At 41.5% G+C, this 24,397-nt stretch overlaps 2 protein-coding genes across 5 annotated transcripts in view; one reads left to right on the forward strand and one right to left on the reverse strand.

Moving 5' to 3' along the window:
• On the reverse strand, positions 1 to 13,912 carry LOC106565053 (matrilin-4). The gene is made up of 4 exons (XM_014131677.3): positions 13,633 to 13,912; positions 2,139 to 2,270; positions 1,721 to 1,896; positions 1 to 1,477 (listed from the first exon to the last, which is right to left on the reverse strand). Exons 2-4 carry the CDS (start codon positions 2,209 to 2,211, stop codon positions 1,070 to 1,072), a joined length of 657 nt encoding a protein of 218 aa, XP_013987152.3. The 5' UTR covers positions 2,212 to 2,270; positions 13,633 to 13,912; the 3' UTR covers positions 1 to 1,069.
• Positions 6,879 to 24,397, forward strand: part of rbpjl (recombination signal binding protein for immunoglobulin kappa J region-like) — a 27,212-nt gene continuing 9,693 nt past the window's right edge. Inside the window, exons 1-6 of one of the 4 annotated variants that reach the window (XM_014131613.3) lie at positions 6,879 to 11,935; positions 13,576 to 13,682; positions 17,684 to 17,818; positions 18,183 to 18,253; positions 18,362 to 18,477; positions 23,811 to 23,985. In XM_014131613.3, coding sequence (XP_013987088.1) covers positions 11,828 to 11,935; positions 13,576 to 13,682; positions 17,684 to 17,818; positions 18,183 to 18,253; positions 18,362 to 18,477; positions 23,811 to 23,985 — 712 coding nt within the window. In that variant the 5' untranslated portion in view covers positions 6,879 to 11,827. Of the gene's footprint in view, positions 11,936 to 13,564; positions 13,683 to 17,680; positions 17,819 to 18,182; positions 18,254 to 18,361; positions 18,478 to 23,810; positions 23,986 to 24,397 lie in introns of all 4 variants that reach the window. The other 3 variants (XM_014131612.3, XM_045691368.2, XM_014131616.3) reach the window with 3 other exon arrangements.

The raw sequence follows: 24,397 nt of genomic DNA on the forward strand, positions 1-24,397 counted from the left end.
AAAAGTAAATTTGTGGAATTTCTTTCCATCTTAATGTGTTTGAGCCAATCATTTGTGTTGTGGCAAGGTAGGGGTGGTATACAGAAGATGGTCTTTTACCAAATAGGGCTAAGTCTATATTATTGCAAGAACAGCTCACCTCATATTGCAACCCAAATAAATGCTTCACAGAGTTCAAGTAACAGACACATCTCAACATCAACTGTTCAGAGGAGACTGCGTGAATCAGGCCTTCATGGTCGAATTGCTGCAATAAAACCACTACTAAAGGACACCAATAAGAAGAAGAGACTTGCTTGGGCCAAGAAACACGAGCAATGGAAATGTGTCCTTTGATCCAATGAGTCCAAATTTTAGATTTTTGGTTCCAACCGCTGTGTCTTTGTGAGACGCAGAGTAGGTGAACGGATGATCTCCGCATATGTGGATCCCACCGTGAAGCATGGAGGAGGAGGTGTGATGGTGTGGGGGTGCTTTGCTGGTGACACTGTCAGTGATTTATTTAGAATTCAAGGCACACTTAACCAGCATGGCTACGACAGCATTCTGCAGCGATACGCCATCCCATCTGGTTTGGGCTTAGTGGGACTATCATTTCTTTTTCAACAGGACAGTGATCGAACACCCCTCCAGGCTGTGTAAGGGCTATTTGACCAAGACTGAGAGTGATGGAGTGCTGCATCAGATGACCTGGCCTCCACAATCACCCAAGCGCAACCCAATTTAGATGGTTTGGGATGAGTTGGACTGTTGAGTGAAGGAAAAGCAGCCAACAAGTGCTCAGCATGTGGGTCAGCCTTCAAGACTGTTGGAAAAGCATTCCTCAAGAAGCTGGTTGAGAGAATGCCAAGAGTGTGCAAAGCTGTCATCAAGGTAAAGGGTGGCTGCTTTGAAGAATCTAAAATCTAAAATATATTTTGTTTTGTTGAACACTTTATTGGTTACTACATTATTTCATAGTTTTGATTTCTTCACTATTTTTATACAATGTCGAAAATAGTACAAATAAAGAAAAACCCTTGAATGAGAAGGTGTGTCCAAACTTTTTACAATAATTCGATAACATCGCTTATCGACCCAACCTACCGCAGAGCTTGTCCTGGAACTGCAGGCCAAACTGGTAGATCAGGTCAAAAGACTCCACCAGGAAGACATGGTCCTCGATGGGCGGTGACACCATAGCACGCAGCGAGGTCATATCCGCCCGGGCGACACCCACCGCATAGATCTCGATTCCTTTGTCTCGAGCCTCGGCTGCTACCTCCGCCACGCGGTCCTGGGGCCGCCCGTCTGTTACGATGATGGCCACATTGGGCACCTTGGGTCGGTCGCCCTCGGCTGCCGTGAAGGCATGGTTCATAACATACTTGATGGCCAGGCCAGTTATGGTGCCCTGCGCCAGGGGGAGGATCTCATTGATGCCTTTCACCATGCCCTGCAGCTTGCTGTGGGTCTTGAGAGAGAATTCATTCTGGACCTAGAGTCATTGAAACATGCAAAGAATCAGTCACCTCTTCATATGCAGGGTTTGCATGTCTAGCTCTCTATTTAGGTGAAACTGAGTCTTCACCAGTGGCATTTAGCCTTTACAAGAACTACAATTGGAAAGGGAAGCCAAGCTAAGAATTCATCAAGAATGATCTTCCCTTTCCAAGCGTAGTTCTTCACTAATGTGTATAAACAAAAGGATAAATTGTGAAGTTGACAAGAGGTTGTTTACCTGGCTGGAGTACTGCACCACGCCCACTCGGGTGGCATTTGCCTCCATGTCCAGTGTGTGGATGATGTCAATCATGAACTTGCGCATGGTCTCAAACTCGTGGGGCCGCACACTTCGAGAGCTGTCAATAATGAACATGAGGTCCACTGGGCAGGACTTGCACTTCTGCTCTGGTCCTGGTTTAGGCGATGTGAGAAAGTGTGAAGCCAGAGTGGGAAATCATGAATATCACATTAGCTACGGCATAAGCAGATAATTAAACAGTAGTTTTGTATTAATTTCATTAACTTCCTTGCAAAGCCAGTTCTCATTTTGATGTAATCTTGGAATAAAATATAAAATGCAAGAAGCAATTGAATGTGGGCTGAACTGCAATCCATTCATGGTCTTTTTATTACTTCAGTTGGACTTGGCTAACCTGCTTTAGACCTAGCTACAGCCATGGTGGCCAAGGCTAGCAGGACAGACACACAGACACACAGCTGTCTCATGTAAAGGGTGCTGGTCTGGGAGCCGGACCTCTCGGGGCTGAGTTTGGGCAGGCTTCACACTGCACCGCAACGAGAGAACACAGAACAAAACAGGTAATCTAGAGTACTTTACCACCAGCACATTCCTGCGATAAAAACCTTGATACCAATCAGATGGCGGAGGTACAGAGGAGTAATTCCTACCCTAATAGACGGCTGCACACAGGACTAATCTGCGAAAGGCATGCTGTCAATTCAAAACAGGCATTATAAAATAAACTTCTCTTCTTCAGTCCTGAGAGAGGTGTCCAGGTGAAATGTATCGTTATCGCTCAGATAATTTGTACCTTGAATATTAGTCATTCATTGGCCTCATTTTGGTCAATTTGTGAATGCCCAATGGGAACAACTTCCTCAGAGCGCGTAGACAGACATCACATCAAAGACAACTGTGCCATGTGCTTTGCCTACTTGGCAGTGAAGTTTGAGTGAAGGAAACATTAAACCAATGCCAATTGACATGAGCCGGCAAGCTCTCTGATATGAAAATGGATGTCAAAGCCAACAGACTAATTTCATAGATAGCAAGAAAGCGATAGAAAGAAAAGACGGATACAGCAGAATAAAGTGAGATGGAAAGTAATCAGGTTTCCATCCTACTCTAATTTTTTCAAATGTCGACAAAACAAAAAGACGCTAGACAAGGTGGGATCTTTTTGTCGGTAAAATGAATTATGCGAGAAATGTTGGTGGAAACGCTTTTATGCACAAATATTGATATAACCATCATATCGAGTAAACTTAGTCACTTGATATGTTGTGTGGTCCTCCCACTACGACTCGTCAAGAAAGCATGCAGTTTATTTGGCTACAGATGAGGCGCTGAATATTTGCACAAAATGTAGAATGTTTACATGAAAATCTGTCACCAATTGGATGGAAACCTAGCTAGACAGTCGTGAAGAGGACCCGACAGAGTACGACAAAGCCTATTCCCCCTCAGGAGACCGAAAGGATTTGGCATGGGTCCTCAGATCCTCAAAAAGTTCTACAGCTGCACCATCGAGAGCATCCTGACTGGTTGCATCACTGCCTGGTATGGCAACTGCTTGGCCTCCGACCACAAGGCTCTACAGAGGGTAGTGCATACGGCCCAGTACATCATTAGGGCCAAGTATCCTGCCATCCAGGATCTCCATACCAGGCGGTGTCAGAGGAAGGCCCTAAAAATTGTCAATGACTCCAGCCAACCTAGTCATAGACTGTTCTCTCTGCTACCGCACGGCAAGCGGTACCGGAGCGCCAAGTCTATGTCCAAAAGGCTTCTTAACAGCTTCTACCCCCAAGCTATAAGACTACTGAACAGCTAATCAAATGGTGATCAGCAAATCAAATCAGAAAATGTGCTTTTCTTTCAAAAACAAGGACATTTCTAAGTGACCCCAAACTTTTGAATGATAGTGTACATATTACCTTGACTAACCCCCTGTAAATAGCCTCTTATTTAATTATTTGTTCTTTTTCAAGTTTTTACTTAACTGCATTGTTGGTTTAGTAAGCATTTCACTGTATGGTCTACACCTGTATTCGGCGCATGTGACAAATAAAATTTGATTTGATATAGTTAGAGCAAATTAAGGGGTAGACAGACAGAGGTTTATTAACCAGTTGGGGCTAGGGGGCAGTATTTGCACGGCCGGATAAAAAACGTACCCGATTTAATCTGGTTACTACTCCTGCCCAGTAACTAGAATATGCATATAATTATTGGCTTTGGATAGAAAATACCCTAAAGTTTCTAAAACTGTTTGAATGGTGTCTGTGAGTATGACAGAACTCATTTGGCAGGCCAAAACCTGAGAAGATTCCTTACAGGAAGTGGCCTGTCTGACCATTTCTTGCCCTCCTTGATCATCTCTAACAAATACAGGGGATCTCTGGCATGACGTGACACTTCCTACGGCTCCCATGGGCTCTCAGAAGGCGGGAAAAAGCTGAACGATGTAATTCCATCCCCAGGCTGAAACACATTAGCGCGTTTGGCAAGTGCTCTATCAGAGGGCCATTAGACTGAGGCTCGTGCATGAGGGGATAGCATGCTTTTACTTTCACTCTCTTTGTAATAAAAAAACGATTTCCCGGTCGGAATATTATCACTTTTTTACGAGAAAAATTGCATAAAAAAATTAATTTTAAACAGCGGTTGACATGCTTCGCAGTACGGTAATGGAATATTTAGACATTTTTTGTCACGAAATGCGCCATGCTCGTCACCCTTATTTACCCTTTCGGATAGTGTCTTGAACGCACGAACAAAACGTCACTATTTGGATATAACAATGGATTATTTGGGACCAAACCAACATTTGTTATTGAAGTAGAAGTCCTGGGAGTGCATTCTGACGAAGAACAGCAAAGGTAATAACATTTTTCTTATAGTAAATCTGACTTTGGTGAGTGCTAAACTTGCTGGGTGTCTAAATAGCTAGCCCTGTGATGCCGGGCTATCTACTTAGAATATTGCAAAATGTGCTTTCACCGAAAAGCTATTTTAAAATCGGACATATCGAGTGCATAGAGGAGTTCTGTATCTATAATTCTTAAAATAATTGTAATGTTTTTTGTGAACGTTTATCGTGAGTAATTTAGTAAATTCACCGGCAGTGTTCGGTGGGAATGCTAGTCACATGCTAGTCACATGCTAATGTAAAAAGCTGGTTTTTGATATAAATATGAACTTGATTGAACAAAACATGCATGTATTGTATAACATAATGTCCTAGGGTTGTCATTTGATGAAGATCATCAAAGGTTAGTGCTGCATTTAGCTGTGGTTTGGGTTTATGTGACATTATATGCTAGCTTCAAAAATGGGTGTCTGATTATTTCTGGCTGGGTACTCTGCTGACATAATCTAATGTTTTGCTTTCGTTGTAAAGCCTTTTTGAAATCGGACAGTGTGGTTAGATTAATGAGAGTCTTGTCTTTAAAATGGTGTAAAATAGTCATATGTTTGAAAAATTGAAGTTTTTGCATTTTTGAGGTATTTGAATATCGCGCCACGGGATTACACTGGCTGTTGAGTAGGTGCCCCCAGCTGTGCTCTGGACACCATATGTGAACTCATTGCCCCCCCATCTATCTTCAGAGCTCATGCTGCTAGGTGACCTAAACTGGAACATGCTTAACACCCCAGCCATCCTACAATCTAAGCTTGATGCTCTCAATCTCACACAAATTATTAATATACCTACCATGTACCACCCCAAAGCCATAAAGACGGGCACCCTCATAAATATCAACCTAACCAACTTGCCCTCTAAATATACCTCTGCTGTTTTCAACCAAGATCTCAGCGATCACTGCCTCATTGCCTGCATCCGTAATGGGTCAGCGGTCAAACGACCTCCACTCATCACTGTCAAACGCTCCCTGAAACATTTCAACTAGCAAGCCTTTCTAATCGACCTGGCCCGGGTATCCTGGAAGGATATTGACCTCATCCCATCAGTAGAGGATGCCTGGTTATTTTTTTTAAATGCCTTCCTCACCATCTTAAATAAGCATGCCCCTTTCAAGAAATTTAGAACCAGGAACAGATATAGCCCTTGGTTCTCCCCAGACCTGACTGCCCTTAACCAACACAAAAACATCCTGTGGCGTTCTGCATTAGCATCGAACAGCCCCCGTGATATGCAACTTTTCAGGGAAGTTAGAAACCAATATACACAGGCAGTTAGAAAAGCCAAGGCTAGCTTTTTCAAGCAGAAATTTGCTTCCTGCAACACAAACTCGAAAAAGTTCTGGGACACAGTAAATTCCATGGAGAATAAGAACACCTCCTCCCAGCTGCCCACTGCACTGAGGATAGGAAACTCTGTCAACTCCGATAAATCCACTATCATTGAGAATTTCAATAAGCATTTTTCTACGGCTGGCCATGCTTTCCACATGGCTATCCCTACCGCAGTCAATAGCACTGCACCCCCCACAGCTACTCACCCAAGCCTTCCCCATTTCTCCTTCTCCCAAATCCAGTCAGCTGATGTTCTGAAAGAGCTGCAAAATCTGGACCCCTACAAATCAGCCGGGCTAGACAATCTGGACCCTTTCTTTCTAAAATGATCTGCCGAAATTGTTGCAACCCCTATTACTAGCCTGCTCAAGCACCCTTTCGTGTCGTCTGAGATTCCAAAAGATTGGAAAGCAGCTGCTGTCATCCCCCTCTTCAAAGGAGGGGACACTCTTGACCCCAAACTGCTACAGACCTATATCTATCCTACCCTGCCTTTCTAAGGTCTTCGAAAGCCAAGTCAACAAACATATTACCGACCATTTCGAATCCCACCGCACCTTCTTCGCTATGCAATCTGGTTTCAGAGCTGGTCATGGGTGCACCTCAGCCACGCTCAAGGTCCTAAACGATATCGTAACCGCCATCGATAAGAAACAATACTGTGCTTCCGTATTCATTGACCTGGCCAAGGCTTTCGACTCTGTCAATCACCACATCCTCATCGGCAGACTCAATAGCCTTGGTTTCTCAAATGATTGCCTCGCCTGGTTCACCAACTACTTCTCTGATAGAGTTCAGTGTGTCAAATCAGAGGGCCTGTTGTCCGGACCTCTGGTAGTCTCTATGGGGGTGCCACAGGGTTCAATTCTTGGGCCAACTCTTTTCTCTGTATACATCAATGATGTCGCTCTTGCTGCTGGTGAGTCTCTGATCCACCTCTATGCAGACGACACCATTCTGTATACTTCTGGCCCTTCTTTAGACACTGTGTTAACAACCCTCCAGACGAGCATTAATGCCATACAACTCTCCATCCGTAGCCTCCAACTGCTCTTAAACACAAGTAGAACTACATTTATTTATTTATTTATTTTGCTCCTTTGCACCCCATTATTTCTATTTCTACTTTGCACTTTCTTCCACTACAAATCTACCATTCCAGTGTTTTACTTGCTATATTGTATTTACTTTGCCACCATGGCTTTTTTGCCTTTACCTCCCTTATCTCACCTCATTTGCTCACATTGTATATAGACTTATTTTTCTACTGTATTATTGACTGTATGTTTGTTTTACTCCATGTGTAACTCTGTGTTGTATGTGTCAAACTGCTTTGCTTTATCTTGGCCAGGTCGCAATTGTAAATGAGAACTTGTTCTCAACTTGCCTACCTGGTTAAATAAAGGTGAAATAAATAAAAAAGTGAATGTGTGCAGGTACAAAGATGCCTCAGTGTGCCCCACTACTTCCTAACTAACACAGCAGTGCCCATACGGGGTCTCGACCCCGCCCTGTGCAACTGGGTCCTGAACTTCCTGACGGGCTGCCCCCAGGTGGTGAGGGTAGGTAACAACATCTCCACCCCGCTGATCCTCTACACTGGGTCCCCACAAGGGTGCGTTCTCAGCCCTCTACTGTACTCCCTGTTCACCCATGACTACGTGGCCATGCACGCCTCCAACTCAATCATCAAGTTTGCAGACGACACTACAGTGGTAGTCTTGATTACCAACAACGACAAGACGGCCTACAGGGTGAGGGCTCTCAGAGTGTGGTGTCAGGAAAATAACCTCACACTCAATGTCAACAAAACAAAAGAGATGATTGTGGACTTCAGGAAACAGCAGAGGGAGCAGCCCCCTATCTACATTGACGGGACAGTAGTGGAGAGGGTGGAGAGTTTTAAGTTCCTCGGTGTACACATCACGGACAAACTGAAATGGTCCACCCACACAGACAGCGTGGTGAAGAAGGCGCAGCAGTGCCTCTTCAACCTCAGGAGGCTGAAGAAATTCGTCTCGTCACCAAAAACACTCACAGATGCACAATCGAGAGCATCCTGTCGGGCTGTATCACCGCCTGGTACGGCAGCTGCTCCGCCCATAACCGGAAGGTTCTCCAGAGGGTAGTGAGGTCTGCACAACGCATCACCGGGTGCAAACTACCTGCCCTCCAGGACACCTACACCACCCAATGTCACAGGAAGGCCAAAAAGATCATCAAGGACAGCAACCACCCGAGCCACTGCCTGTTCACCCTGCTATCACCCAGAAGGCGAGGTCAGTACAGGTGCATCAAAGCGGGGACCGAGAAGCTGTTTTTCAGTCTCTATCTCAAGGCCATCAGACTGTTAAACAGCCATCACTAACATTGAGTGGCTGCTGCCAACATACTGACTCAACTCCACCCACTTTAATAATGGTAAAATTGATGTAATAAATTTATCACTAGCCACTTTATATTATATAATGTTTACTTACACTACTCATCTCTTATGTATATACTGTACGCTATACCATCTACTGCATCTTGCCATCTTGATGTAATGTATCACTAGCCACTTTAAACAATGTCACTTCATATAATGTTTTCATACCCTGCATTGCTCATCTCATATGTAAATACTGTACTCTATACCATCTACTGCATCTTGCCTATGCCGTTCGGCCGTCACTCATTTATATATTTTTATGTACATATTCGTATTCATTCCTTTACACTTGTGTGTATAAGGTAGTTGTTGTGAAATTGTTAGGTTAAATTACTTGTTAGATATTACTGCATGGTCGGAACTAGAAGCTCAAGCATTTCGCTACACTTGCATTAACACCTGCTAACCCCTGCTATGTGACACCTGCTAACACCTGCTATGTGACAAATACATTTGATTTGATTTGATACTACCAGGGCCCCTATTCTCACAGGTCACACCACAACAAATACACTATAATTATGCATTAAGAAAAACATTCAGTGCACTTTACTATTCCCCTGTTAATCCACTGCACTGAATGGACTGATACAGTGTCTATACGGGTGGTGGAATTCTACATTATGTAATGGTATGAGTTGTGAATTGCATACAGTATAATACGTAATTGGATGCTAAATACTGGAGCAGTAATCAAGCAATTATAGCTCAATTGACAAAAGAAGACCTAGCCTAGCCTACTATTCTGAATGAAAATATGAATGCAACATGCAACAATTTAGTTACAGTTCATATGAAGAAATCAATCAATTGAAATGAATTAATTAGGCCCGAATCTATGGATTTCACATGACTGGGAATACAGATATGCATCTGTTGGTCACAGATACCTTTAAAAAAAATGTACTTCACTTGAGGATTTCATCACGGTATTTTTGTGCATTCAAATTGCTGTCGATAAAATGCAATTGTGTGTGTTGTCCGTAGCTTATGCCTATCCGTACCATAACCCCACCACCACCATTGGGCACTCTGGTTCACAACGTTGACATCAGCAAACCGCTCGCCCACACGACGCCATGCACATGGTCTGCAAAGCTCTGGTGGACATTCCTGCAGCCAGCATGCGAATTGCAAGCTCCCTCAACTGGAGACATCCGTGGCATTGTGTTGTGTGACAAAACTGCAGATTTTAGATTGGCCTTTTATTGTCCCCAGCACAAGGTGCACCTGTGTAATGATCATGCTGTTTATTCAGCTTCTTGATATGCCACACCTGTCAGGTGGATGGATTATCTTGGAAAAAGAGAAATACTCACTAACAGGGATGTGCACAAATATGTTTACAACATTTGAGAGAAATAACCTTTTGTGCGTATAGAAAATGTTGCATTTATATTTTTGTTCAGTGTAAGTATGAAAATGAACAGATTGAACTCTGCATATGATTCTTCATCACATGGGAGTAGCTAAAGTAGAATGGAAGAAGATATGTACAGTTGAAGTCGGAAGTTTACATACACCTCAGTCAAATACATTTAAACTCAGCTTTTCACAATTCCTGACATTTAATCCTAGTAAAAATTCCCTGTCTTAGGTCAGTTAGGATCACCACTTTATTTAAAGAATGTGAAATGTCAGAATAATAGTAGAGAGAATGATTTATTTCAGCTTTTATTTCTTTCATCACATTCCCAGTGGGTCAGAAATGTGCATACAATCAATTAGTATTTGGTAGCATTGCCTTTAAATTGTTTAACTTGGGTTAAACCTTTTGGCTAGTCTTCCACAAGCTTCCCACAATAAGTTGGGTGAATTTTGGCCCATTCCTCCTGACAGCTGATGTAACCGAGTCAGGTTTTGTAGGCCTCCTTGCTCGCATGCGCTTTTTCAGTTCTGCCCACAAATTTTCTACAGGATTTCCTCCAAACATAACGATGGTCATTATGGCCAAACAGTTCAATATTTTGTTCATTAGATCAGAGGACATTTCTCCAAAAAGTATGATCTTTGTCCCCATGTGCAGTTGCAAACCGTAGTCTGGCTTTTTATGGCGGTTTTGGAGCAGTGACTTCTTCCTTGCTGAGCGGCCTTTCAGGTTATGTCGATATAGGACTCGTTTTACTGTGGATATAGATACTTTTGTACCTGTTAACTCGCATCTTCACAAGGTCCTTTGCTGTGTGGTCCCATGGTGTTTATACTTGCGTACTATTGTTTGTACAGATGAACGTGGTACCTCAGGCGTTTGGAAATTGTTCCCAAGGATGAACCAGACTTGTGGAGGATTTTTTTCTGAGGTCATGGCTGATTTCTCTTGATTTTCCCATGATGTCAAGCAAAGAGGCACTGAGTTTGAAGGTAAGCCTTGAAATACATCCACAGGTACACCTCCAATTTACTCAAATTATGTCTATTAGCCTATCAGAAGTTTCTAAAGCCATGACATCGTTTTCTGGACTTTTCCAAGCTGTTTAAAGGCACAGTCAACTTAGTGTATGTAAACTTCTGACCCACTGGGATTGTGATACAATTAATTATAAGTGAAATAATCTGTCTGTAAACAATTGTTGGAATAATTACTTGTGTCATGCACAAAGTAGATGTCCTAACCGACTTGCCAAAACTATAGTTTGTTAACAAGACATTTGTAGAGTGATTGTAAAACGAGTTTGAAAGACTCCAACCTAAGTGTATGTAAACTTCTGACTTCAACTGTACATTCTTTCTGCAGCTTTCTACAGCTCTTCTGTGAAACTTTTCAAAAACCATGTAGCATATATTGCTGACGAGTCTAAAATAACAGGCTTAGATGTCAGTGCTCACCCTTGGGGAGCAATGCCACTAATGCAACTTCCATACTTCCCTTACACCGGCCCCCATATGCCCTGAGTTCACAGTAAACTATCAGTTCTACTGTGTGGGTTGTGGCTCCCTGGAAGTGCAGATTACTTTTATTCTGGTTTCCTACTTGATATAAAACACAGGTGTCTTATTCTCGCCATTTATTTTCAGAGACACACCACTCAATTCTTAATGCAATTAGAAGCTACTGCATAGCTGTTAGACAAGCACTCACTGTCTGGTTGGACGTCACTCTTTGGGCATTCTCTTGCTATCTCCTGCAGTGTTTGCAGAAGCAAGAGGGCTGTGAGAACCCTGCACCTGAGAAACAGGTGACTATCTCTCAATACAAACAAATGGAGACACACACACACTGCCACTGGAATAAGAGATCCGGAATGGAGAAAGGGGTGGGGGTAACAGTAATACACTAACATTAGCGCTAACACACAGTATCCATATTAGTGAGTCACAGTGAATTCACAGGCAGAGCTGTATTGAATGGAGCGGAGTGGCTTCTCTGAGGAAGTAAAGCACAGTAGCAGCAGAACCCCTGTTGTTGGGACATGCATGGTGTAGCTACAAAAGGACTTCCTCTTTTCAGATTTAGCACTGCTACCAGACCATGCAGAGCCTCATCAGGGAGGCAGAAACTGGGGAAGAGAGGCAAGAAGGTAAGTGAACCAGCTCCAGAATAAGCCACATAGAAGGAGGAATGGATAAGCCAGATGGGTTGCCCAAAAAATAAAATAAATGAAGGTCATTGTTTGCATTTTCCCTGTAATCATCAAGATCAGGATTTGTGAAGACTGAGCTATCTCTAGATCTGTGCCTAAGAGCAACGTCTACCTGGGGCTAGGGGAGATGAGAAGGGGGAAATAAGGAGGGGATAGGGAGGAAGAGAGTGTGCATGCTGCAAGTTAGCTGAAGGCCTACATTTCACTATGGGATATCTGTTTATGCTCTACATAAAAAATCTGCTTAACCCGAAGGATCTCCAAGGGGTAAGTCCTGACAGTTAAAGCATTCTTCAGTTTGAGTTTGACAGGGGGCTCAGGCACAAGGGGGAGGCTGATAGAAAGCAAAGGAGGAAGTGAGAGGTAGGGGGAAGAGAGAGGTGGGAGAGGAATGGGGAGAGAGGGAGGGAGAGACCGGGAAAGTGAGCGACACATTTGGAATGAGTGAAGAGAGCAGTTATGTGGCTGGTAGGGAGTTGAGTGACAGCTTGAGCCCATATTCAGATTAAGACACAGCAGCTTCTTGTTCTTGCTCGATTGGAAGCAGATGTGGACTTTGCTACTGTTAGCAGTTTCTCCTGTCTCCTAACCTCCTCACCTCCAGGCAACCACTGTGCACCAAGCAAATACAGCCAGTCAGCACCCTCCACATACTCTCACGCTACAGTACACAATGTTGAGTTGGTTGCCAGGTGGTAAAGAAGGCATGTTTTGAGATGTGGGTTTGTTGTATACTATCCTGTTTGATGATAGTAGAATGCAATATTTCAAAACTAAATAATATAGTGTAAGCCAAGTGTTGTTTAAGGTATACGTTTCAATTTAATAATAGCATTTCATCAAATTAGATTGGCAAATACAGATTTTTCTAATTCTATACCATCCCCAGGAACTCTCCAAAAGACAACCATCTAGTCCAGCACAAACAGATATAGGCTACCAGCAACTACTGCTACTATTTCTACTACTATAAAACAATATAAGTTGTAGTATTAGTAAATCAAATCAAACTTTAGTCATATCAATTAAGTTTGACTTTCATAATACACTCTTAGAAAAAAGGGTTCCAAAGGGGTTCTTCGGCTGTCTCCATAGGAGAACCCTTTTGGGTTCCAAGTAGAACTAGTTTGCGTTCCATGTAGAACCCTCTGTGGAAAGGGTTCTACCTGGAACCAAAAAGGGTTCTTCAAAGGTGTTGGGGACAGGCAAAGAAGCACCTTAGCACCTTTTTTCCTAAGAGTGTATGGCTCTGTATAAATTAGCTACACCTCAGGTCTAGACTGCATTTTGCCAACTCTTATTACTACCCTATGGTGGCAAAATCAGAAATGTCATCAGAACACCTAAAACAATCCCACAGCAGCACTAATGAAGGATCAGACAGGCATTTCGTCACTGGGTCATGTTGCCTGGTTAACCAAACTATTTATTAGCCTATAGACGAGTAGCAAAACAAAACACATGTTTGTTTTCTTATTTGAAATATACACTGACCTATAGAGACGGAGTCAGACTCAGTGAATACTGACAAATGACACAAACGCACTCTCTCCATTAAATTTTCAGCATCATTGCAGATAACGGATTCCTTGGACACCGCCCACACGTACCAACCCTGGGATTCGGTAACTCACCTGGAGACGGCGCTGGGTAGGACAGAACCTCGGCTGTTGGAATGGAACAGGTACTGCGGTAAATGTGACTTCCACACACACAAAACTCCCGCTGTGACTCACAAAATGTCCATGCAAAAGCAGTGGTATCCAAGCCTCTCCAAAGTCACCAAGCTGGGAAAGATTTGATTTCCTCTGCAAAAAGTGAATGGAAAGATCGTCCTTTTATGTTGTGCGGTTGTTTAGCCTTGTCTCAATAATTATTTTGTCATGGAATGAAGAAGCGGAGGCTCGTGCAGGTATTAAAAACCAGGGAATGAGAGTTGAAGTGTAGACCCCACCCACCTTAGAAATAGGAACAGCTGGGGGCGCATGCCAGGACTGGGATGCTCTTGTGCCTTTTGTACAGTGTAGAATAGGCTACAATAAATTTGAGCTTATTACGTTAGTAAATAAAAGTTGGGTACATTTAGCCAGTGTTGGAAAAAGTACCAAATTGTCATACTTGAGTAAAAGTAAAGATACGTTAATAGAAAATGACCCAAGTAAAAGTGAAATTAACCCAGTAAAATACTACTTGAGTAAAAGTCTAAAAGTATTTGATTTAAAATATACTTAAGTATCAAAAGTGAAAGTATTTTTACTTAAGTACTTTACACCACTGCATTTAGCATTAATAAAATGTGTAGCATTTATGGCATTTCTAAAGTTGTAATAATAGGCTACCCATTGTGCTTTTTCTAATGGCAAATGTTAAAACTGTATCAACAACTTAACAATAACAACAATAAAAGTAATTTTGCATAGATTTGGCTTAGTTGTGTAACTGCTGGAGTGTATTTCAGCCTTATTTGGCCATGGTGTGAAATACCACTACGTCTGTGCTCCTGACAATGTGGAGAATGTCTCATTTTAAACTCCTGACACAGTGAAGCCAGGGTCAAATAAGAGCCCCAGTCACCTCTTATAGGGGTTATCCGCTGTTGAAACAATAACAAAGCACCCCCTCCCCCACTGTTTTGATAAAAAGCTGAGGGATGAGGCTGGAGAAAAGTAACCACTCTCAAATTTATATATGGATGCCAAGACTGACCATCCATGATATCAAAAGTATAATTTTAACCATGTTTTGAGGCTATACAGTGTTTGTTTACATTTACTTTTACTTTGGATTCTGATGGGGAATGACAGTTATGTATAGGTTTTATAGGTTATATTTTAAGAATCAATGGGTACAAATGATTAATGAATGTCCAAAAAGGGATATCGCAACTGTAGATTGGCCCTTTAAAGTCTATACGAGGGGAAAATGACAGTGAAGTTATAGTGTGACAATTCTATGAGACATTTTAACATCAATAGCTATGTCAATAGAAACTGAGGCCAGTATATAAAACTGAACATATTCCACTGGTACATAAAGTCAGTGGGAAAACTTGGATGTTTTTATTGTATTGTTATGATGTGTTTGGCTTGTGGGTTTGCCTGTGATTGACAGTTGTTGTCCAGTGTGTTCATGTCCCAATTGTATTATACTGATCTGCTATCTAAGCACTCATCTTGGAGTTCTCTCACAGTGTCTTTGGTTGTCTAGTTTGACCTCTGGGAATTTACGAGGAACTCGTTTACCTAGGTCGTCTGCACAATAGCCACAGCAAGAGTGTGTCAGTACCAATTATGGGTCCTCCATCTTCACAACAGTATCCTTGGTTTATTTTCCCTCTTTCCCGTCTCTATGTTCACCCTACCACTCGTATCAGATAACCTTTTCAACACACCAAATTATAAAAGGCACATTCTATGGCCCTAGCCCTGTGGTTAATAAGAAAATAGCTCTTTCTCTCTCTCTCTCTCTCTCTCATTATTCCTTAGAATATTTTGTTTTATTTTATTGTTTATTTAACCCTTATTTTACCAGGTCAATTTACTGAGAACACATTCTCATTCACAGCAACGACCTGGGGAATAGTTATAGGAGAGAGCAGGGGGAATGAGCCAATTGGAAGCTGGCGATGATTATTGGAAAGAGAATTCTCAAATCTTTGTTCAGAGAGCTGTGCAGTGCTATTTAGTTAGTCTTTGTTCTGATGGCAACATGTTGTTAATTTGTTAATTAAACAAGAACATTTTGGAAATTTTGTAAAAACAAGTGTTTTCTATCTCATCACCTTATGGGTGAAGGAAGATTTAATCAAGCATAATGTGTCTTTCATAAGAACAGAATATATTGCAGATGATTTATATTCTGGTTAGAGCCAGTTTGCGCTGTTCTGTGAAGGGAGTAGTACACAGCGTTGTACGAGATCTTCAATTTCTTGGCAATTTCTCACATGGAATAGCCATCATTTCTCAGAACAAGAATAGACTGATGACTTTCAGAAGAAAGACTTTGTTTCTGGACATTTTGAGCCTGTAATCGAACCCACAAATGCTGACGCTCCAGATACTCAACTAGTCTGAAGAAGGCAAGTTTTATTGCTTCTTTAATCAAGACAACAGTTTTCAGCTGTGCTAACATAGTTGCAAAAGGGTTTTCTAATGATCAATTCGCCTTTTAAAATGATAAACTTGGATTAGCTAACACAACGTGCCATTGGAACACAGGAGTGATGGTTGCTAATAATGGACCTCTGTACGCCTATGTAGATATTCCAGTAAAAATCAGCCGTTTCCTGCTACAATAGTCATTTACACCATTAACAATGTCTACACTGTATTTCTGATCAACTTGATGTTATTTTAATGGACAAAACAATTGCTTTTCCTTCAAAAACAAGGACATTTTTAAGTGACCCCAAACTTTTGAACGGTAGTGTACATATTACCTAAATTACCTCGACCAACCGATGCCCCCGCACATTGACTCTGTACCGGTACCCCTGTATATATCCTCGCTATTGCTATTTTACTGCTGCTCTTTAATTATTTGTTACTGTTATTTTGTATTTTTTCTTAACACTTATTTTTTCTTAACTGCATTTTTGGTTAAGGGCTTGTAAGTAAGCATTTCACTGTTGTATTCGGCGCATGTGACAAATAAAATGTTATTTGATTTGATCACTCCATGGACTGTGTAGCGAAAGGAATGCAATTATGTCTGAGCAAGAGGATCGTGTGTGTGTGTGTGTGTGTGTGTGTGTGTGTGTGTGTGTGTGTGTGTGTGTGTGTGTGTGTGTGTGTGTGTGTGTGTGTGTGTGTGTGTGTGTGTGTGTGTGTGTGTGTGTGTGTGTGTGTGTGTGTGTGTGTGTGTGTGTGTGTGTGTGTGTGTGTGTGTGTGTGTGTGTGTGTGTGTGTGTGTGTGTGTGTGTGTGTGTGTGTGAACCGTATCCCTTAGTCTAGTAGAGAAGAGGTTTCCTGCCACTGCATTGTTCAGGAATTAAAACATCCACTTTCTCTTTTCTAACCGTATGCACACCTAACATCATAGTGGAAACTATCTTCAGCATTTTGTTGTATACATTGTAACCTTATTTCTTTGCCAGGTACCTGTATTACTCCTTTGGGAATATGCTTTATAGCATAGTGGGTTCAGAATATCTCGGAGTGAAGGCATGTCAATTAAAGGGATAGTGCAACATTTTGCCTATTAAGCTTTTTTTCTACTTACCCAGAGTCAACATGCTATCTGTTCTAGTAGACTTCCAGTCATTGCGCTAATGCTAGTTAGCAATGACTTGCGAAACTACCTTCAACTTCCTTCAAACTGCACACAGGTACATAAAAATGGTACCCATGAGTTCATCTGACTCTGGGTGAGTAAAAAAGGGCCAAAATTGCCAAAATGTTGCAATATCCCTTTAAACCCACATTTCCCGTCAATGGCAATCAAGAAAGCAATAACACTTTTTTATAATGGTAGGCTAATTTGTTCTTTTACTTTAATATGTTCACCTAAATCAATTATGGGATTGTATAGCTGTTGAAATGATCGGGATATTATGGCAAAATCTTGAATTCTGAATAGTACTCTACATTTTAAGAAGTGTCAACCCTTTTCATAACGTCACTCATCTAAAAGAGGAACAACAATGTAGTGTGTCTCTTTTTAATTGATTTTCTATTCATTCAGCAGATTGGACCAAAGTTTCTCTCCACTGCCCAGAGTGACCAGGGAGTCAGTGAGACAGTATCTGCAGTTTCCCCCTGACCAATCTGTGCGAATACTCCATGCAAAGGTCGCCCAGAAATCATATGGCAACGAGAAACGGTAAGTCGACAAGACCCAATAGACTTAACATGGTCATGTCATCATGACACATGTGTAATGGAGTTAAGAATGTAACGTAACCTCTCTCCACTGCTAACTTGAAATGTCGCCAATGGAGCTATCCACACGTTATTTGCACGTTGAAAAGCGGGTGGTCACGTGTGTTTTACGAGGTAAAGGACCCTTGTTCAAGCTCAGTCAGAGGAATGTTTAGGGAGGCAGCGCTATATGCTAAGCTAGCACACTGATGTCGGTGATACATGCAGGGAGTTTATTGGGTTAGATTGTTGGCAAACTAGCCTTAGCCAGATTGCAGTTGCTTTTTGTATGGTATGAAGGAACATTGTGTGTCTACATACAATAGGTTCTTCTGCCCTCCTCCTTGTGTTTACATCAGTGGCTCAGGATGGAAACTGAAACAAGACCTTTTGAATGGTGAGCCCGAGGATACATGTTCTCCCACACATTTGGCATTTATTTATCCAGTAAGCAATTAAAGTACTGTACTACATGATCTGACTTAAGCTCTGTTATCCTACCCAGCGACTGGTGCAGGGGACTCCTGCTACAGACTCTATGGTTATATGGGCCTGGACAGCTCCTGTGTGGCCCAGGCAGACACCTCCAAACTAGCCTTCGAGGACCAGCCTGATGCCAGGGTGAGAGGGGGAATCAAAATCAAAATGTATCAAGGTGAAAATGGTCTCCCGTTTTATGACAAACACATGGCGTCCTGTGTTTCCAGCCCAACCTCAAGACTGACCGATATACAGGGCTGGGGAGTAACTGATTACATGTAATCTGATTACAAAAAACCTGTAACTGTAATCGGGATATATTTTGATTTGTTTAAAACTTTTTTGGTTACTACATGATTCCATATGTATTATTTCATAATTTTGAAGTCTTCACTAATAATCTACAATGTAGAAAATAGTAAAAACAAAATACAAAAAATGTAATAAGTAGGTGTGTCCAAACTTTGACTGTTACTGGTGTGTATATACAGTTGAAGTCTGACATTTACATAGACTTAGGTTGGAGTCATTAAAACTCGTTTTTCAACCACTCCACAAATTTCTTGTTAATAAACTCTAGTTTGGCAAGTCGGTTAGGACATCTACTTTGTAATTTTTCCAACAATTGTTTACAGACAGAATATTTCACTTAGAATTCAATGTATCACAATTCCAGTGGGTCAGAAGTTTACATACATTAAGTTGACTGTGCCTTTTAAAGAGCTTGGGAGCAATTTCCAAATGCCTGAAGGTACCACGTTCATCTGTACAAACAATAGTACACAAGTATAAACACCACGCAGCCGTCATACCACTCAGGAAGGAGACGTGTTCTGTCTCCTAGAGATGAACGTACTTTGGTGCGAAAAGTGCAAATCAATCCCAGAACAAAAGCAAAGGACCTTGTGAAGATACTGGAGAAAACAGGTACAAAAGTCTCTATATCCACAGTAAAACGAGTCCTATATCAACACAACCTGAAAGGCCGCTCAGGAAGGAAGAAGCCACTGCTCCAAAACCACCATTAAAAAGCCAGACTATGGATTGCAACTGCACATGGGGACAAAGATCGTACATTTTGGAGAAATGTCCTCTGGTCTGATGAAACAAAAATAGAACTATTTGTCCATAATGACCATCGTTATGTTTGGAGGAAAAAGGGGGAGGCTTGCAAGCCAAACGAACAACATCCCAACTGTGAAGCACGGGGGTGGCAGCATCATGTTGTGGGGGTGCTTTGCTGAAGGAGGGACTGGTGCGCTTCACAAAATAGATGGCATCATGAGGAGGAAAATGATGTGGATATATTGAAGCAACATCTCAAGACATCAGTCAAGAAGTTAAAGCTTGGTTTCAAATGGGTCTTCCAAATGGACAATAACCCCAAGCATACTTCCAAAGTTGTGGCAAAAGGGTATACGGACAACAAAGTCAAGGTATTGGAGTGGCCATCACAAAGCCCTGACCTCAATCCCATAGAAAATTTGTGGGCAGAACTGAAAAAGCGCATGTGAGCAAGGAGGCCTACAAACCTGACTCAGTTACACCCGCTCTGTCAGGAGGAATGGGCCAAAATTCACCCAACTTATTGTTGGAAGCTTGTCGAAGGCTAGCCAAAACGTTTTACCCAAGTTAAACAATTTAAAGACAATGCTACCAAAATACTAATTGAGTGTATGTAAACGTCTGACCCACTGGGAATGTGATGAAAGAAATAAAAGCTGAAATAAATAATTCTCTCTACTATTATTATGACATTTCACATTCTTAAAATAAAGTGGTGATCCTAACTGTCCTAAGACAGGGAATGTTTACTAGGATTAAATGTCAGGAATTGTGAAAAACTGAGTTTAAATGTATTTGGCTAAGGTGTATGTAAACTTCCAACTTCAACTGTGTATATAGGTTGACTGTGTGATATTAAGTTGCTTCTTGTGTAAATATTTTCTGTCTGGATTTTAATGATTTGTAGTGATTTGTGTATGTGTGTATATATATATATAGAGAGAAATTATTTAAAAAAAATATATACACTGCTCAAAAAAATAAAGGGAATACTAAAATAACACATCATAGATCTGAATGAATGAAATAATCTTATTAAATACTTTTTTCTTTACATAGTTGAATGTGCTGACAACAAAATCACACAAAAATAATCAATGGAAATCCAATTTATCAACCCATGGAGGTCTGGATTTGGAGTCACACTCAAAATTAAAGTGGAAAACCACACTACAGGCTGATCCAACTTTGTCATGTCCTTAAAACAAGTCAAAATGAGGCTCAGTAGTATGTGTGGCCTCCACGTGCCTGTATGACCTCCCTACAATGCCTGGGCATGCTCCTGATGAGGTGGCGGATGTTCTCCTGAGGGATCTCCTCCCAGACCTGGACTAAAGCATCCGCCAACTCATGGACAGTCTGTGGTGCAACGTGGCGTTGGTGGATGGAGCGAGACATGATGTCCCAGATGTGCTCAATTGGATTCAGGTCTGGGGAACGGGCGGGCCAGTCCATAGCATCAGTGCCTTCCTCTTGCAGGAACTGCTGACACACTCCAGCCACATGAGGTCTAGCATTGTCTTGCATTATGAGGAACACAGGGCCAACCGCACCAGCATATGGTCTCACAAGGGGTCTGAGGATCTCATCTCGGTACCTAATGGCAGTCAGGCTACCTCTGGCGAGCACATGGAGGGCTGTGCGGCCCCCCAAAGAAATGCCACCCCACACCATGACTGACCCACCGCCAAACCGGTCATGCTGGAGGATGTTGCAGGCAGCAGAACGTTCTCCACGGCGTCTCCAGACTCTGTCACGTTTGCTCAGTGTGAACCTGCTTTCATCTGTGAAGAGCACAGGGCGCCAGTGGCGAATTTGCCAATCTTGGTGTTCTCTGGCAAATGCCAAACATCCTGCACGGTGTTGGGCTGTAAGCACAACCCCCACCTGTGGACGTCGGGCCCTCATACTACCGCCATGGAGTCTGTTTCTGACCGTTTGAGCAGACACATGCACATTTGTGACCTGTTGGAGGTAATTTTGCAGGGCTCTGACAGTGCTCCTCCTGCTCCTCCTTGCACAAAGGTGGAGGTAGCGGTCCTACTGCTGGGTTGTTGCCCTCCTACGGCCTCCTCCACGTCTCCTGATGTACTGGCCTGTCTCCTGGTAGCGCCTCCATGCTCTGGACACTACGCTGACAGACACAGCAAACCTTCTTGCCACAGCTCGCATTGATGTGCCATCCTGGATGAGCTGCACTACCTGAGCCACTTGTGTGGGTTGTAGACTCCGTCTTATGCTACCACTATATTGAAAGCACCGCCAGCATTCAAAAGTGACCAAAACATCAGCCAGGAAGCATAGGAACTGAGAAGTGGTCTGTGGTCACCACCTGCAGAACCACTCCTTTATTGGGGGTGTCTTGCTAATTGCCTATAATTTCCACCTGTTGTCTATTCCATTTGCACAACAGCATGTGAAATTTATTGTCAATCAGTGTTGCTTCCTAAGTGGACAGTTTGATTTCACAGAAGTGTGATTGACTTGGAGTTACATTGTGTTGTTTAAGTGTTCCCTTTATTTTTTTGAGCAGTGTATATAAGCTGATACACAAAACAACACCGGATTCATATATATAATTGGTACATCGAAAATCTCTTCCCAACTATTTTGCAATGTGTATGGCACAGCTGTTTTTTTTTTGGTCCTTAAATGAAACTTGTATACTTTTTTATTTATCACAATTTTCTTTAACCAATTTTGGTCTTTAAAGCAGGGATGACAGACAAGTTCCTTACTTTCTCCCCTTCCACTGGCCTCTTCCATTTTTGCAGTAATGCTGCAATTCGTTTTGGATAGAGCAGACATTTCCATAGATTTGTGTTAGCTGCATGTGTGACATAACTCCACCAGTCCTATTTATGATATCATTTACAAATATTATACCGTTTTTAAACATTTATTCCCAAAATATTTTTTTGCAATTACTTTATTTGAGTTTAACCATAATATTTTTTTTCAAATTTGTTCCATCTTTTCTGGTTGATTAAACTAAAATTGCAACCAACTTTCTGTGGCTTGTTTTAAAAATAGCGATATTTTGGAAATGATTTCAAAGTGAGAGGTTGAAATCTGAATAAAGAGAAAAAGTCCATTCATGAGCACAGGGGGAGCCATTCTTACTAATCTATTAGAGAACCATTTTTGCATTTAAGTATAGATTTTGTATGACTGAAGCCTTTAGTGAGAGGTCTAATACTTTAATATTTAATCATTTCTGCCCTCCGAATTCATATTCATTATATAAATAGCTCTGTTTAATTTTGTCTATCTTGCCATTACAAATAAAATTGAATATTTTTTGCTCATATAATTAAAAAAATAGTTTTTAGGTGTACACAGGGCCATAAGCAAATAGCTAAACTAGGATATGAGTTAATCAGGGTGATTTTTCTACAAATAGACAGCTATTTTCCTTACATGGTAGAAAGATCTAAATCATTTTTGCTAACTTTATATTAAAATGTATAGTAGTGAGAATGTATTTCTTCTGGGATATGAATGCCGAGTATGTCCAGTTCACCATCAGACCATTTTATTGATAAACTACACGATAATGTGAAAGTTCTATTTTCTTTAGTGATCCAATGCGTAATATAGTACACTTATTATAATTTTCTTGTAATCCAGAGAGGTTAGAACAATTATCTAGATCCTCTATGAGGCTGTGGAGGGATCCAAATTGTGGATTTAAAAGAACATGAATCATCAGCGTACAATGACGCCTTTTCTATTTAAGCCCTGGATTTCTAGCCCCTTGATATTATTGTTGGATCTGATTTTAATAGCTAACATTTCGATGGCCATAATATGATATGCCAGTAGTGGACAACCTTGTTTTACTCCTCTTGACAATACTTTCTGAGAAGTAGCCATTATTTACTATTTTACACCTAGGGTTACTTACATAACTTTAACCCATTGTATAATAAATTCTCCAAAATTGAGATATTCCAGGCATGTATATATAAATTCCAGTCATACTTTATCAAAAGCCTTTTCAAAGTCAGCTTCTTAGACTTGCTTTCAATGACAGATCTATAAGACACATTTCTATTTCAATTTGATTGGGTCGCCCAAAAAGTTACATATTACATTTTTAACCACTCTCAAATTCATAGACAGAGCTATGGATGCAAGGACTGACTATCCATGATATAATAATTATAGTTTTAACCATGTTTTGGTTATATAGTGTTTAATTACATTTATTTTGTTACAAACATTGGAGTAAAACAAGCTTGTGTTCTATTTTGGGTTCTGATGGGGTACAACATTTGAAGTAAGTAACCTACCCTGCCACTATATTGACCCAGACGAGGTTTCAAAACATTTTATTACAAGAGACCGTTAACAGAGCAAACACAGCGAATGAGGCTCTTCTGAATGTTTGCTTTCTTTTTTAACAGATGTTTGCCTGCGCCAAGTCCCTGTACATCTCTGACACAGACAAAAGGAAGCACTTTCGCCTGGTCCTCAAGCTCTTTCTTGGTAACGGGCAGGAGATTGGCTCCTTCCTCAGTAAGCTGATCAAAGTTATCTCCAAACCGTCCCAGAAGAGGCAGTCTATGAAGAATGCTGACTGTGAGTGAAAGGTGATCCTAAGGTGCCACAATCCCCAGGGTCACGGTAAGGCTAGAGTGGAGGTGCAGATTGCCACTTCTAATTAGGCCAGACATTTGTCCTTTTGATCCAGGAGCACACACTACGAGTCCAGTTGTATTGACATAGGCTCCTACCCCTTGCGAGATAAAAAGGAAAGGCCCCAGAGAGGTTTGACAGCTGAGATCAAAAGTGGGGTGACATTGAATTTCTCACCTTGCCATAGGAGAATGTGTCACAGTGCACTGTGTGCGAAAGGAAATACCTGCAATTGTCATGCTGCATCAGTCATTAATGAGAATGGTGTATGCTTATTTATGGGCTTATTTGTGGTGTATATTTCTGTATTTAAGGTAGGGAAATGTGTCATGTACACAACATGTGAAAACGAAAT

Source organism: Salmo salar, chromosome 12 (assembly GCF_965601325.2).
Source record: "Salmo salar chromosome 12, fSalSal1, whole genome shotgun sequence".
Taxonomy (NCBI): domain Eukaryota; kingdom Metazoa; phylum Chordata; class Actinopteri; order Salmoniformes; family Salmonidae; genus Salmo; species Salmo salar.

Bases quoted from the DNA above. Each gene is read 5' to 3' on its own strand.
- LOC106565053 (XM_014131677.3), bottom strand. From the start codon at position 2,211: ATGAGACAGCTGTGTGTCTGTGTGTCTGTCCTGCTAGCCTTGGCCACC. The intron at 1,897-2,138 runs GTTAGCCAAGTC...CGCCTAAACCAG, and splicing joins TGTAGCTAGGTCTAAAGCAG to GACCAGAGCAGAAGTGCAAG. The intron at 1,478-1,720 runs GTAAACAACCTC...CAATGACTCTAG, and splicing joins TGGTGCAGTACTCCAGCCAG to GTCCAGAATGAATTCTCTCT.